The following is a 13,614-nucleotide window of genomic DNA, read 5'->3' on the forward strand; positions in this document are numbered from 1 at the left end:
AGTAAATGTACATTTCATTTCTGTATACATGGGTAAAATATTGTTTTTACTGCACTAATTTTTTGTCTGTGAGGGCATTTAAAAAAAATATCATATTCATATTATTATTTAAACTGGAGTCTTGAATTTATTATTATTGGTTTTCTTTGGTTTATACAATGCTAATAAATTGTTTTCTACATTATAGATGTTGTTTTATTGAAGTATTATACTTGTTTTAAGAACATAATCTCTATTTATATTAAGATACTTCACTTTGTTCCTTGGATCGTCTCCAAATCAGCCAAATATCAAAGATTTATTTATTGAATGTTTCCCCTCAGCAAAAACAAGGTTGTGTGATTTCAATCTCCGTGCTTCATCCCTCTTCATTATATCCATGAATTTGTATAACGATGTAAATCGTGTTAATTTTTTAGCTGGCCCCGTTCTGTTGGTAATCTGAAGAATGAATTTTCTTTTCCTTAACAGTAATCATTATCATTTAAACCCTTAGTAATGAACTTCCTTTCCTACAAAATTCGTATGTGCTCATACAAGACAGAGAGTAATCTCGAGGATTTGTTGCGGGGTTATTGTTGGATTTAGAGTAGAATGGAGGATCGACATCCGAGTAATTCTTGCCAATGACCTAATAGCTGATCTAATGAAGTATCGTAACAGCTAAGCAGCTCTCCTCCGAACCATTCTTCAAATTGTCAGGATTAAAATGTTGATTTTATGTATCTTTTTTTTAGCATGCCTAAAATAATAAATCACTTAATATGAGCTCTTTTTTTTTTCTTTTTTAATATGACACGCTAAGCTTTAGATAAATAATCTCGTTGCTACTTAGTTATTTCTTAGATCAAGTAATAACGCAGTTATAAGATATTAAGTGCACTCTCAAAAAGAAACAAACTTTGCTTTATTAATCTAAATTAGTGTTTTTGTTCCTACTAGAATAGACACGAAAAAGGATAGTCTGAAAGTAAAGAAATACTCCATTAGTCACTTCTCATCTTAAAGAATAACATGAGTAACATACTCTTTATTATAAAATCTATGAATTAAAATTAACATTTCGATATTATGCCAATTAGCTCACATTTTAAATAAACAAGCACTGTCGATACTTTTTCATACCTATGTTTCAGATCTCTTCATTGGTAAAATTGTTTGTAGATGTATAATAATAAATTAAGAGTTTTAAAACACAAACAAAATAATAATTACTTTTAAAAGGGTTGAGTGAAATACACATTGAGTTATGGGAGCATTCAACAATAATTCTTAATCTAATATTTGAAAAAAAAAAAAAGTATATTTAAATAAATATTGGGCGGGTAAAAAATATAGCATTTATCATCATCAGAAATCCTTATAATAAATGCAGGTCTTAATGACTGAGGTACTCATCCATTAGATGAGATAGAAAGAAAAAAAACATTGATACAGGCAGAAATAAACAAAAAATCATCCTCTATAAGTAGTAATGCTTTTAATGTTATGTACCAAGGACTTGAGTGTTAAACATTTAATTAATGAGGATACTCCTTTTGAAATAATAATAACATGTTCTTTAAAGTATTTTGCATGAGAAGACAATAAACAACAAGCTGCATGAATGACTTTGTACGGATTATAATAATACTTTCTCCACCATAATACGATCAAATCCCGACGGAATAGGATAGCGAAATTTTTCAAATATAACATCTAGAATAGCTCCATCATCCACTGAGTAAAAAAAATAAATATATATATATATTAATAAAAAAACATTCTATGAATCTACATTTGTATGTGACCCGTCAACACAAAATCAAGCTGGGATTATTTTTCTCAAAAAATGAGTGGATTCCTCCAAAATCATTATATGTATTGTTGTCTAACGACCACCTGTTTTAAACGTGTTTTAAGCATACAGATAAAATATATAGAGTGATGATACTGAGCTATAGCAACGGAAATTCTTTGACATCGCTACAGTAAACGAGAGAAAACAGAGTTCTTTCAATCTATTAATGATCATGTCTTTGATTGATCTCAGAATCAAACTATATATAGGGGATAAAATTATATCATTTGGGAAGAAATGAAAGTGGGAGGATTCAATGGACCAAAGTTCGGAGCATAGCCACAAATCTCATTCAATTTAAGAATCAATTTTTATTGTCGTCAGAATAATCTCCCAAATCTATCATTAATATTTGGAAAGACTAAATAAAATTACATTTAAATTAAAAAATTCGAAGAATGACTGATTTTAGAAAAATGTCAATAATTTTGAAATTTTTTTAAACAAGACACGACATTTGTGAACATGTTCACTCTTTATGGCCGCTCTTACATCTTCACATCATCACTCTATGTATTTTATCAATTTGGTTTTTAGCAGCCCTATCCAATTTTCAAATTTAGAATTGTTATAGAATTATGAACCACTTAATACGGGTTAGACTTCTAAATTATTTGTAATTGTTGTGTATGTCGTATACAAGTTGCAACCCAAAATTTAGAGAAAAATTGAAAATGTATTATTTGAAATACAAGTTTAAAATTTTTTACCAAAAAATTACATTTTCTATGCATATCTATGGATTTTTGAAAAAAAATTCGAAAAAATTCAATTTTTTATGAACAGCTGTGAATCTTTAAAAAAAATGTAAAAAAATTAAAAATTTGAGATTTTTTTGAAGAGCTGTGGATTTTTGAATTTTTTTTCCAATAAATTCAATTTTTTTATGAAAACTGTGAATTTTTGAAAAAAATCAGAGATATTTTTTGAAAATCTGTTTTTATTGAAATTTTTTGGGAAAAAAATTTAATAAAAAAATTAATTTTTTTGTGAACAGCTATAGATTTTGTAAATTTTTTCCAAAAAATAAAATATTTCAATTTTTTTAAATAAAAATATATATATATGTACATATATTTATGTAATCCAGCGGACGCCCCTGAAAATTCCAATTTTTTGGATGCTTCTATAAAAAATGTTATTTTAAATAATGTTCATTTGCAAAAAGGTCTCCCATTTTTTTCAAATAATACTCCCAGATCAGTTTAATGTATTTGTGCTACACTTTTACAAATGTACACTTTAATGAACTAATGAAGAAATTATATCAAAATGAAATGTCTGAAAATATTGAAATTAACCCCCAGACATGAATTTATAAAATAATACAAAAAACGCTTTCTCACCATATAAAACTGGAAAAACGGTTCCTTTGATACCCAATATGGGACAATTCAAATTATTACCATTGAGGTAGAAATTGAGCTCCACATGATCATATGTAAAACCCTATACAAATATAAATGTACCATTATAGAAGTTATAAAGAGGATAACCCTATGAAACTCACAATAATGTCTCCTTCTTGAACCGGCTGTTCGAGAGTATATTCAACTTCATTACGAGATTTTATATTACTTTCCCAGTCTATGACCCAACTATGCTGATCATTACCCAAACTTTTGTTCAAATCACAGGAAGGAGTACAGAGCTATAATAATCAATGAAAGTGCAAAAATATTTTATACAATATGATTACAATAATTACACTATGTAAAAAAATTCAGGCCTTGGAATCAGGGCCGATTTTAAGGGGCACTGAAGGGAAATTACCCCAGTTCTCACGCTGAATAGAATGTAGTAAAAATTTAATATACACGCCAAGACGAAAATAGACATGAAAATGTTTTTTCTAAAAAAAGTTATTAAATAAAATACGAAACAATCTATTGACAAAACAAGAAGAAGGATAATTTTATTATAAAAGGCAGCTCGAATATTTTCATCTTGTAAAAAAATGGCGCAAAAGGGCCCCGCATTTAACTTTTTTAATAAAGTGATAATATTTTTTCAAATTTCCAATTTTTTAACAGAAAAGGGCCTCACTCACGCAAAACCAACCCTGCTTGGGATGTCCGTAGTCTCAAACCTACATTACATTGCTTATTGATTAAATACTCCATCAGAAAATTAATTGACTAAATTGAATAAATCAATCATATTCGAGCTTTTTTAGGTTTATTCTTTAATTTTATCTATAATAATAAGTATTTAAAAAAAATAATAATAATGGCCTCCAAATAAGATCATCAATTTTACTCAATTTTATTAATCATTAAACACTTTTTTTAGGAATTGTAATTATGATAAAGTAATAAATAATTAAATTTTAATAATAAATTATTAACTTTGATTTTCATATTAATAGTTATTTGACGTCTAAATATGGTTCTGAATCGCAATTATACCTTCAAAACTTGATATATATATATATATTGAATGTTTCAATGGTTATTTTTGTGTTCTACGACTTAAATAAGAACAACAAAATGAGGACAAAAGTTGATACATAGTGTTATTCAACCCTTAGGAACCCTGATAACTCTTGCTACAAAAAATCAATAACATTTTGCTATTTTTTATTGATGACAAGGCATACCAAGTGTTAATAAGAGATAATGCAAGGGCTTATTCCATCTTATGTCCACATAAATTGTACTTCTTAATACAAATAAATATTAGAGTTAGGTTTCGGTATAAATCCTAGATCGGCTTGAGACTAACTTTAACTAATTCGATCCTATTTTGGTCTCGTAATAAAATTCTGTCTACAAAAAAAAAATCTTGATCCGATTCCACACACAAAAAAATGACTTTTTTTAAATTTATCGGTCTACGTTTTAAATTCTGTTCCACGGTTTCAAATCGCTGGCTGTATTTAAATTTCAATTCAAATCGGTCTAGAAAAAAAAGACTTAAGACCGAAACTGAAAAAAATCGGTCTCAGACTAAGACTCAACACTAATAAATAAATCGTGTATGAGTCACACCAAGGTTAATAGAAATTTCTATTAACCTAGGTTTCATTCAGAGATAAGAATATTAATGGGTATTTTTCTATACGTACACCACAACTCCATTGGCCCGATTGCTGTACTTGGACTTCCCAATAGGCTTTACTTTGAGAAATAGGAGTAGAAGACCGAACTGAGCCCGTACCACATAATCGAGAACCGTTTTTTACTACAACTGCTTCTTGGCCTTAAAAAGAAATAAAGAGGAATAAATGATTGAATATTCATATACCTATAATTAAACTATTTAATATGATATAACCAAATCGTGATTTTTTTTTAAATCTTGTGATTTGCCTTTTATTTAATCCTTGTTTTCTGTATAATGTATTTTGGTTGTACTGAAATATATTTTTGAGTAGTAAAAAATTAATTTAAATTCAAATTAGATTGTAATTTTTGGCTACCATACAAATTCAATATATTTTATTTCATAAAAAAATATTGTGAAGTCGTGATCACGATTTAGTGAACTCCCACTTCATTATAGGATATATCTTAACAGTTCATGTACAATTTTCCTTGTTTATAAATATATAAAGTATTCATTGTTTTTGATGGATTGACCATTTTTTCAAATATTTGATGAAATTCAACTCCTCTTAACCCTAAGTTGACAGTATCATGATCAGTGATCACCTTCTAACATTGCACAAGAAAATGTATAATCATTCATCAAAATAAAATGTTTCATTGATAATTTGGGAATGCGCTCTACAGATGGAGCAAGGGGTATTTGTGTTCAATTAGTATTGTCTGATGTTATCGGGGATTCTTAAATAATACGAGCACCTTTTCTCCAACAGAATCTAATATTTTGATTTCGCAAAATATATTTTCATTACTGTATTTAATTTTTGAAGTGCGTATATAAAGAAATATTACTCATTTAATTGATTGCTCACTGGGAGACACTCAAAAATATCCCCTTCAAAGGAAAAATAGTTTTAATATTGTAGAATGATGCACCAATTATCTTAGTAAAAAAACTCTCACGTCATAACATAGAAGAATATTAATAAGAGAGTATCGTGTTTAGAACTAACTCAGCGATCTAATTGCTGTACATCGATTAATTCTCAAACATCCAATCACAGAAGAAAATAAACAATCCACCTATTGACTTTTAATATTGAATGAATCATATCATTCAATGATTTGATGAACAGATTTCCTAATTGCATTGAAATATTGCTTCCACGTGTACATTTCCGATGCATGAAGAAGTTTTAACATTAATTGAGAATTAGATCATTAAATAATACAGTAAAATCAAGACTGATTTTATGAGTAAAACATTTGAGCCAGCATAAATCCATGAGCTAAGTGATCCGTCCTGAGACCAATGCAAGTAATGTAAATTAAAAATATGGAAAATGAAAGAGTCGTAAATGGCAAAAATAAAATAAAAAATGCGAGAACTTCTAAGGAATATTAATTATGAACAAGAACTTATGCATAAATTCAATTGTAGATAATTATTTGAAAATCTGCGTCATGCAACAATCTTTATCCTATAAAAATTTGAAATAAACCACGTGACAATGACGTAACACAAAACTAACTTACCCATCGTCGTCGTATCCAAAATAACATCTGGAATGGGCTGATATCCAGAAGGAAGGTGATTGGAAGAGTTGTTTGGCTTTGCTACACTCGACATACTCCAATCTCCTCCATTGAAGCAGTCCACGATAGACGAAAAGCAAGAGCCGATGAATGACATTCTGTTAATGACAACAACAAAACAATCTCTTCCTCTATTTTTCTCTCTCTCTTTAGAGAATTCGTTTTCTAACTATTTTATACTTCCTTCACTACGTATTTATTATGACGTTTCCTCAAATATTTTTGTGATGGGATGAAGCACATCGGTTTAGATTTCAGGATCATAACTTACACATTAAGCTCTATTTTTAGAAAACATTAAATATATACTTACAATCATCAATATGTTCAAAAGATTTTCTTCATAGTTGTAATTAAATACGATATTATTTCAAACTGAACCTTAAATAAACCTAATGGTTTGTCTATCTGGAAACCATGTTAATACTAATTCTTAAATATTGTTATAATTCGCCAATGTATATTTATTTTCCTTTTTTAAATGCATTTGCATATATTATATTATATATTGGATTCATTATTAATGAATCAATATTTTTATCAAAATTTTATCATATGTATAACTTTAATATAGGACATTTGATTTCATTTATATATTATATATCTACATAAAATGTAATTAACAACAATAGCTTAAAACAAAAGTTTGAACTGTACCTGTTCTATTAAAAAAATATCAAATTGAACTGGTATTATCACTATTTGAGATTATTTTTATTGACACTTTTATCTTAATTTAATTAGATTTATAAACTTAAAAAAATCAAAAACTCTATATAAAAGTTTTAATACTTATAATAATCGCAGTAGCATTATTAATTAATTATCAGGAGCTGCCATGTAATGGCAAATAATTAGAATTTTATGTGATGTTTTCTAAAATAGTCAGGTTGCTTTTTCAAAAGCCACTGGGCATCAACAAGTGATAAGTCACGAATATAAGACTTTTGAGTGGCTATTAACTCCGTAAAAATAACTAGTTCTGGCTTGGAGCGAAACAAAACTGAAGAAGGGTGGATTTTGACTTGTTGTCGACTGTCAAGCTAAATGAAAAAATAAAATATAAGTAATTTAAGTAAAGTTAATGACTAATAACTCAAGTCTCACCGTCAAGTAATGTCCTTCAACTGTTAATTTGGCAACATTCATGAAAAGACCATCGGCAAGAGCTTCTCTAACCAGATGACCTTGATTGGCACATGATTGAACATTTATATCCTCATTCCGACACAAGTCCATAAGTTGACTTCGAATTTGGATGGAAAAGTTGAGATTTCTTAAGTTTAGGTGATGATTCTTGCAAAAATCTTTCTTATTGTCACTAGCTTTAAATGCTCTAAAAATATTGAGCAAAGAGATATGATCTCCTTCAGAGGATGAAAACTTTTCCCTAGATTTAAGACATTCTTCTCGATTGGATGGAGGAGTTAAAATAATATTTTCACTTGATAAAAGGGCCACAATCGTCAATACTTCTTCAGAGCACCCTAACTCATTAGCAGATATGATAGCTTTGGCAAATTTGGGATCAAGGGGAAACTTGGAAAGACGAATACCAATATCTGTTAGTTCTTGCGATTCATCAGACTTAAAAGCACCAAGGAGAGAGAGTTGACGAATAGCTCCTTCTATAGCATTAGGTGGCGGTCTTTGAAGGAATTCAAATTTTCGAATATCACGCACACCACTCGCCACAAGTTGCAAAAGTACATTACTAATATTGCATCTCAAAATCTCAGGTACTGTTTCTTCATCTAAGAGATCGAATTCTCGCTTTGTGAGGAGTCTGTAACAATGCCCTTCACTTTGTCGACCTGCACGTCCCATTCTTTGAGATGCTTGAGCTTTCGAAATCCTCACAACTTTTAGCATGTCAAGTCCAGTACTTGCCATGTGGACTTTTGCTTTAACTCGACAAGAGTCTATCACATATCTAATTCCAGGGATTGTTAGAGAAGTTTCTGCAATATTAGTTGATAGTATAATTTTTCTAGATCCTGGAGGAGAGTCAATAAACACTTTTTGTTGCATTATAGAAGCTTGAGCAGAATATAAGGGTAATACAAATATTTTCACAGATCCTTGTAAATCCTTCGACAAGGCTCTTATCGTATGTGCTAAATTTTCAATCTCTTCTTGACCTGTCAAAAAGACAAGGAAATCATGTTGAGGAGGTGCCTGTTCATGAAGTTGGAATACTGTGCTTAATGTAGAGGTCAACCAATCGCTTTGGGAAATGGAGGCATGGCTTACGTTGACTGGATATTGTCGACCATGTACATAAAGGATGGGTGAACCTCCAAAGTAATGAGAAAACTTTTGGGCATTCATTGTCGCAGACATAATAATTATTTTTAAAGGTTTTTCTCCTGCAGACTTCCTTTGTGCCTGGGCTCTTTTAACTATGCCCAAAAGAACATCTGTATTGATGGTACGCTCATGAGCCTCATCCAAAATGATCCATGAATACTTTTTTAGGTTGGGATCTAAAAAATATCAAGAATATAATGTGAAGGTATTTTAGATGTATGTAAATATTTTTAACGCCAAATTACCCAGCATTGCCTCTCGTAACAACATTCCATCCGTTTGAAACAGAATTTTAGTAATGGAGTTAGGCTCCGCCACTTGTTCGAAGCGAACTTTGTAGCCAACAAGTGTTCCTAGACTGACATTCATCTCTTGAGCTACACGTTTGGATACGGATATTGCAGCAACACGCCGGGGCTGGGTAATACCTATGAGTCCTTCAGAGTCCAATCGAGCTTCATGCAGAAATTGGGGAATTTGCGTCGTCTTCCCAGAGCCTGTTTCTCCAAGTAAAATAACAGTATTTGATCTGAAAGAATGTTTATTCATATAAAAATCATGGAGCAACAATAAAGTTAAGACGTTACTTAATATTTTTTAATTATTATTTATTTACCTTCGTACCTCTTCCAAAAACCTTGGTTTAGCACCAAAGATGGGAAGAGCTCGCCTTTGCTTCAGCATAGGATCTATTTCCTTGATTAGCTTCATTTTTTTCTTACCATTAATCCAAGGTTTTGTCTCCTTTTTCAAATGAGAAAATGATCTCTTTGCATTGAATCCTGGGGATGGATCCATAACCTCGTGTTGACTATCAAAGTTTGTCTTTATTTACATTTGAAAAAATACGGAACTTTGAATACTACTAAATATCCCTAAACCTCTATACAGCGTGTTTGATTTTATATTATTCCTTTTCATTCATGAGCTGGACTATGAATCAATGATACAAAATGCAAATTAACCTTTTGAACAAACGAATTTTACACGAGATGAAGATGTATTTTTTGCATTTATAGAACAATTTGCTATTCTAAAGTAGCACACACCTGTCTAATTGCATTTATCAGATAAATGGTGGAAACATTATCTCTTATACATGTAGTAACTTAATTGATTCCAAATGTTATTTTGACAAATGCATTGGCTGATCAATCAAACGATAGAAACTTCCAAATTAAGTGCATAAATAATAATCCATTCAGATAGGCTCCATAAAAATATAATTACCATCTATGTTTCAGATGCATGGAAAACCCCTCTTCAAATTTGGAGGGACAATAAACCAAGGTGGTGGATGATTAATTGATAGTGATGTGCTTCGAGCTGAATGATACTACATGAGTATTTTCGTGTTTCTAAAGAAAATAATCGAGGAATCACGAGCTTTACACTAAACACTCGATACTCACCCTTAACCTTTTTTGCTCCCTAAAAAACTCATCTGACAAAAAAATCCTATTTCTTTTATTAATTATTGAAACTTTTAATTTAAAAATTTCTGTAGTTTTCAAGAGAAATCTGTATTTGTAATAGAATATATTATATATTAAGTCAATGAATTTTTAGATATCTAATCATTCGTTCATTAAGTACATCGTATATATAAAATGATCTTATATTAACAGTAATACTAGTAGACCAGAAGGAATATAATACATTTAATATAAGGTACTGATGACCAGACAAAATGTTATCTTAATTTATGTTCCACAAATTAATCTAAAAATTAGTTTAACCTATTTGAATCATGCCACAAGCGTAATTCAACAGTTTATATAGTGAAAAAATCCATATTTTACTATAGTCTGGTTATAGCTTGTAACAAATATGTGTTTAGTGGCACTGGTACTTATTAATATGAATGCATATTAATGATAATATATAGAAAAATAGAAGCAGCTAAGTAATTCCAAAGAATGTCGAGTACTCCCGCTAGTCTTAAAAAAAACAAACCAGGATGATTTTTAAATCAAACTGGGAGTATGAATATATATTGCAGAAAAGTCTACATATGTGGAAAAACCTAAATTTGGCAAAGATAAGAAGTAATTCTAGGAAGATTTACATATTATAATGGGCTCGAAAAAGAAAAAAAAGAATTCCATGTTTTGACGAGTTCCGATTAATACTCTGCTTTGTATGCCCACGAGCCGAGTCGTTTGTGTATTTTTTATTTCTTAATAAAACTCGAGTACCAATTTAGGTGTTTTACTCGTGGCACATAATTAATAATTGAGGAAGTTGCGCGCTCAAGACTTTTATAATTTGACAGAAGTAAGCAGGCCCATTTTAATGAAGTAACAAATATATGGAAAACTCTAGCCCGTACTTGTATTTTACTCTAAGATTACAAGGAATCTAACTCAAAAGGTAAGATTTACTACTTGTTAACTGGGCGTAAGCAATTTGTATGAAAACAACTCACTAATGTAAAATGTCCAGGTCTATAATAACATATCTAGGACACCATTTTATATAGAGAGGTCAAATTTGGTAGGAGTATGGTTTTAAAAATAAATCAAAATCATATTTATGATCTAATTCAAATAAAAAATGGTACAACCGGTTTGTGCAAGCAGTATTTTAGTATATATTTTTGGCATATTTTACTCATAAGTGCCATATGTTATTCTTTATGTTTGTATTGCTGTATGCGTTTTTGCATAGCATTTGAAAATTTCTAGGGAATATTTGACTTCAAATTTGAGAGTAAGAGCTTGGGTTAGTTTCTCCAACACTCAAGGTACCTCTTCAAACTTAGCGACATCTACAAGGAATACATTTGAGGGAGGAATTAAGCCATCTTGGGAAAAATGAAGAATCCAGGGTGTTTGGTTGACCATTTATCATTGATCTTTCTAGTGTAAGTCCCTAGATGAGGATGGGTTGTTTTAAACATCCAAGCGAGAAAACCGGCAACATAAGCCATCCCTTGGTAGTTGCAGTCCCATTTGTCAGAGTAAGAAAGGTATGAATTTGAATTATTCTCCAATTTAAAGTCATCAGACTCTTCCTAACTGACAATCCAGTGAATGGCATCTTGGTCGAAATCCTCCTCCAATTAATTAGTGGCTGTTATAGTACTCCTTATCCTTTATTTGAAGATCCCCTCAAACTGAGAGGTGAAGGCTAATTCAATTGCTGCTTAGCATTTGACTGATGTTGCGGAGCAACAAATCTGTGATAATTTCTGAGGACACATGGCCTGAATCAAAGAGGATTGAATTATCTTTTCCGAGGTTTTTGGATTGAACTTGTCTTTTCTATTGCAGGTCTTCGCCCAATTTCGGAGTAATGCAGGATCCTATGGAAAATTATGGTAGGATATATCAGCTGGTGATGGACACGAGGTCACAGCACACGTAGTACTATTCTGACGACGTTTCTTTGACTGCAGTGATTTTGATGGTTGTTGAAACTCGACTTCAGGGTGGAAACATAATACACATAACTAAACTCCTGTCTTCCTATTTGGACAATCAATAATATTTAAAATACCCTTTTTTTTTGCATTAATTACCCTACGGAATTAATTCATTGTTTGCTAACCGAAAGAAAGTAGTAGGAGGAGATGGTGGCACGGATGATGGCCTCGATGCAGACAAGACTGTAGAAGCAGCAAAGAGAGTAACAAAGGAGATCACAAAAGTGGATACATAAGGCACTACAGATTCGGCTGTGGATGAATACACCGATGATTTTTCCATGTTGGAGACCAAATTTGAGTTTCGATTTTGCCGAGTGAAAGGGGTCTATAAATTCTTAACTCAACTTGTTATATTATTGTCTTCATTTCTGAGTGACTAGTATATTTTTGATGTCACTCAGGTCAGTAATTCAAAGCGACGCACCTTTCCCTTCCACCAACTTGCAACTAACAGTCTTTTACTATAATTCAATAATAGTGAAAGTATATTTTTATTTACCTCATCGTCTTTTATTAATTGTTTCTCAAAATATTATAAATTGGTTTTTGGAATTAAATTGATCAAATGACCTTTTTTTAGAATCTTAAAAAAAAAAAAAATTATCCCGTGTTCTCTCATTTTTTTTAAGGCGATCTTTTTGAATTTGGGGGCGCTACAGCCCCCTGCTTATGCCCCTGGTATTTGAAGTTTATAAGTTGTCAGAGAATAAATATGTTTTATTCCTTTTGTTCATTGTTTCATAATCCTTATCCCATAAGTCAGGAATGGACAACTGGCGGCCCGGCGGCTGCACACAGTGCGGCCCACGAATAAATAATAATTAATAACAGTTAGCAACACCCCTGGATGGAGGAGTAATGCTTTGATTTATAATAATCATAACTTCATTAATATAGTTAAAACATACGGTTTCATCGAACATATCCTTTAAAAAATTTAATAAATGAACAAGAAGTACTATATCAATGAATTTAGGATTTTTATAAATCGCACCATTACTCCTCCATCCAGGGGCGTTGCTAAATTTTTTTGTTGGGGAGGGGACTTAAAAATCAGAGTTGTATTACGTTACAAATCCAAAATTTCAGTTCTCAGTTGGTTTACTGTCAATTGGAACTGAATTGATCGAATGACCTTTTTTAGAATCCTGAAAAAAAAGTTCTCCACTGTTTTCTCATGAATTTTTTTTTTTTCAAGGCGATAATTTTTCAAAAATTATTAATAACAAACTTGAGGGAAATCTGTTGCCTCCTAAAAATTTATTATAAAATAACTCATATACATTATAGATATTGTATAAATGCCCGTTAAGGTGATGACAATTTTTTAATTTATTTGAAACAAAATATATCTGAGGAACATTTATATGAAACTTAAGAAAATTTAATTG

General features: G+C 30.8%; 2 protein-coding genes across 2 annotated transcripts; both read right to left on the reverse strand.

The window, feature by feature from the left end:
• Positions 1-1,002: 1,002 nt before the first annotated feature.
• LOC121116890 (SPRY domain-containing protein 7) lies at positions 1,003-6,897 on the reverse strand. The gene is made up of 5 exons (XM_040711193.2): positions 6,424-6,897; positions 4,908-5,041; positions 3,351-3,491; positions 3,187-3,289; positions 1,003-1,719 (listed from the first exon to the last, which is right to left on the reverse strand). The coding sequence occupies exons 1-5, from the start codon at positions 6,578-6,580 to the stop codon at positions 1,622-1,624; spliced, it is 633 nt and encodes a 210-aa protein (XP_040567127.1). The 5' UTR covers positions 6,581-6,897; the 3' UTR covers positions 1,003-1,621.
• A 29-nt stretch (positions 6,898-6,926) lies between these two features.
• On the reverse strand, positions 6,927-9,637 carry ath (ATP-dependent RNA helicase DHX33). The gene is made up of 4 exons (XM_040711194.2): positions 9,410-9,637; positions 9,039-9,322; positions 7,591-8,969; positions 6,927-7,526 (listed from the first exon to the last, which is right to left on the reverse strand). Exons 1-4 carry the CDS (start codon positions 9,589-9,591, stop codon positions 7,338-7,340), a joined length of 2,034 nt encoding a protein of 677 aa, XP_040567128.1. The 5' UTR covers positions 9,592-9,637; the 3' UTR covers positions 6,927-7,337.
• Between the last annotated feature and the right edge of the window lie 3,977 nt (positions 9,638-13,614).

The sequence above is a fragment of the Lepeophtheirus salmonis genome, chromosome 4 (assembly GCF_016086655.4).
Source record: "Lepeophtheirus salmonis chromosome 4, UVic_Lsal_1.4, whole genome shotgun sequence".
NCBI lineage: Eukaryota > Metazoa > Arthropoda > Copepoda > Siphonostomatoida > Caligidae > Lepeophtheirus > Lepeophtheirus salmonis.

Bases quoted from the DNA above. Each gene is read 5' to 3' on its own strand.
- LOC121116890 (XM_040711193.2), bottom strand. From the start codon at position 6,580: ATGTCATTCATCGGCTCTTGCTTTTCGTCTATCGTGGACTGCTTCAAT. The intron at 5,042-6,423 runs GTAAGTTAGTTT...TTTCTTTTTAAG, and splicing joins TTTGGATACGACGACGATGG to GCCAAGAAGCAGTTGTAGTA. The intron at 1,720-3,186 runs GTGAGAAAGCGT...TTTTTTACTCAG, and splicing joins CGTTTTTCCAGTTTTATATG to TGGATGATGGAGCTATTCTA.
- ath (XM_040711194.2), bottom strand. From the start codon at position 9,591: ATGGATCCATCCCCAGGATTCAATGCAAAGAGATCATTTTCTCATTTG. The intron at 9,323-9,409 runs GTAAATAAATAA...ACATTCTTTCAG, and splicing joins TTTTTGGAAGAGGTACGAAG to ATCAAATACTGTTATTTTAC. The intron at 7,527-7,590 runs GTGAGACTTGAG...TTTTTCATTTAG, and splicing joins TTGAAGGACATTACTTGACG to CTTGACAGTCGACAACAAGT.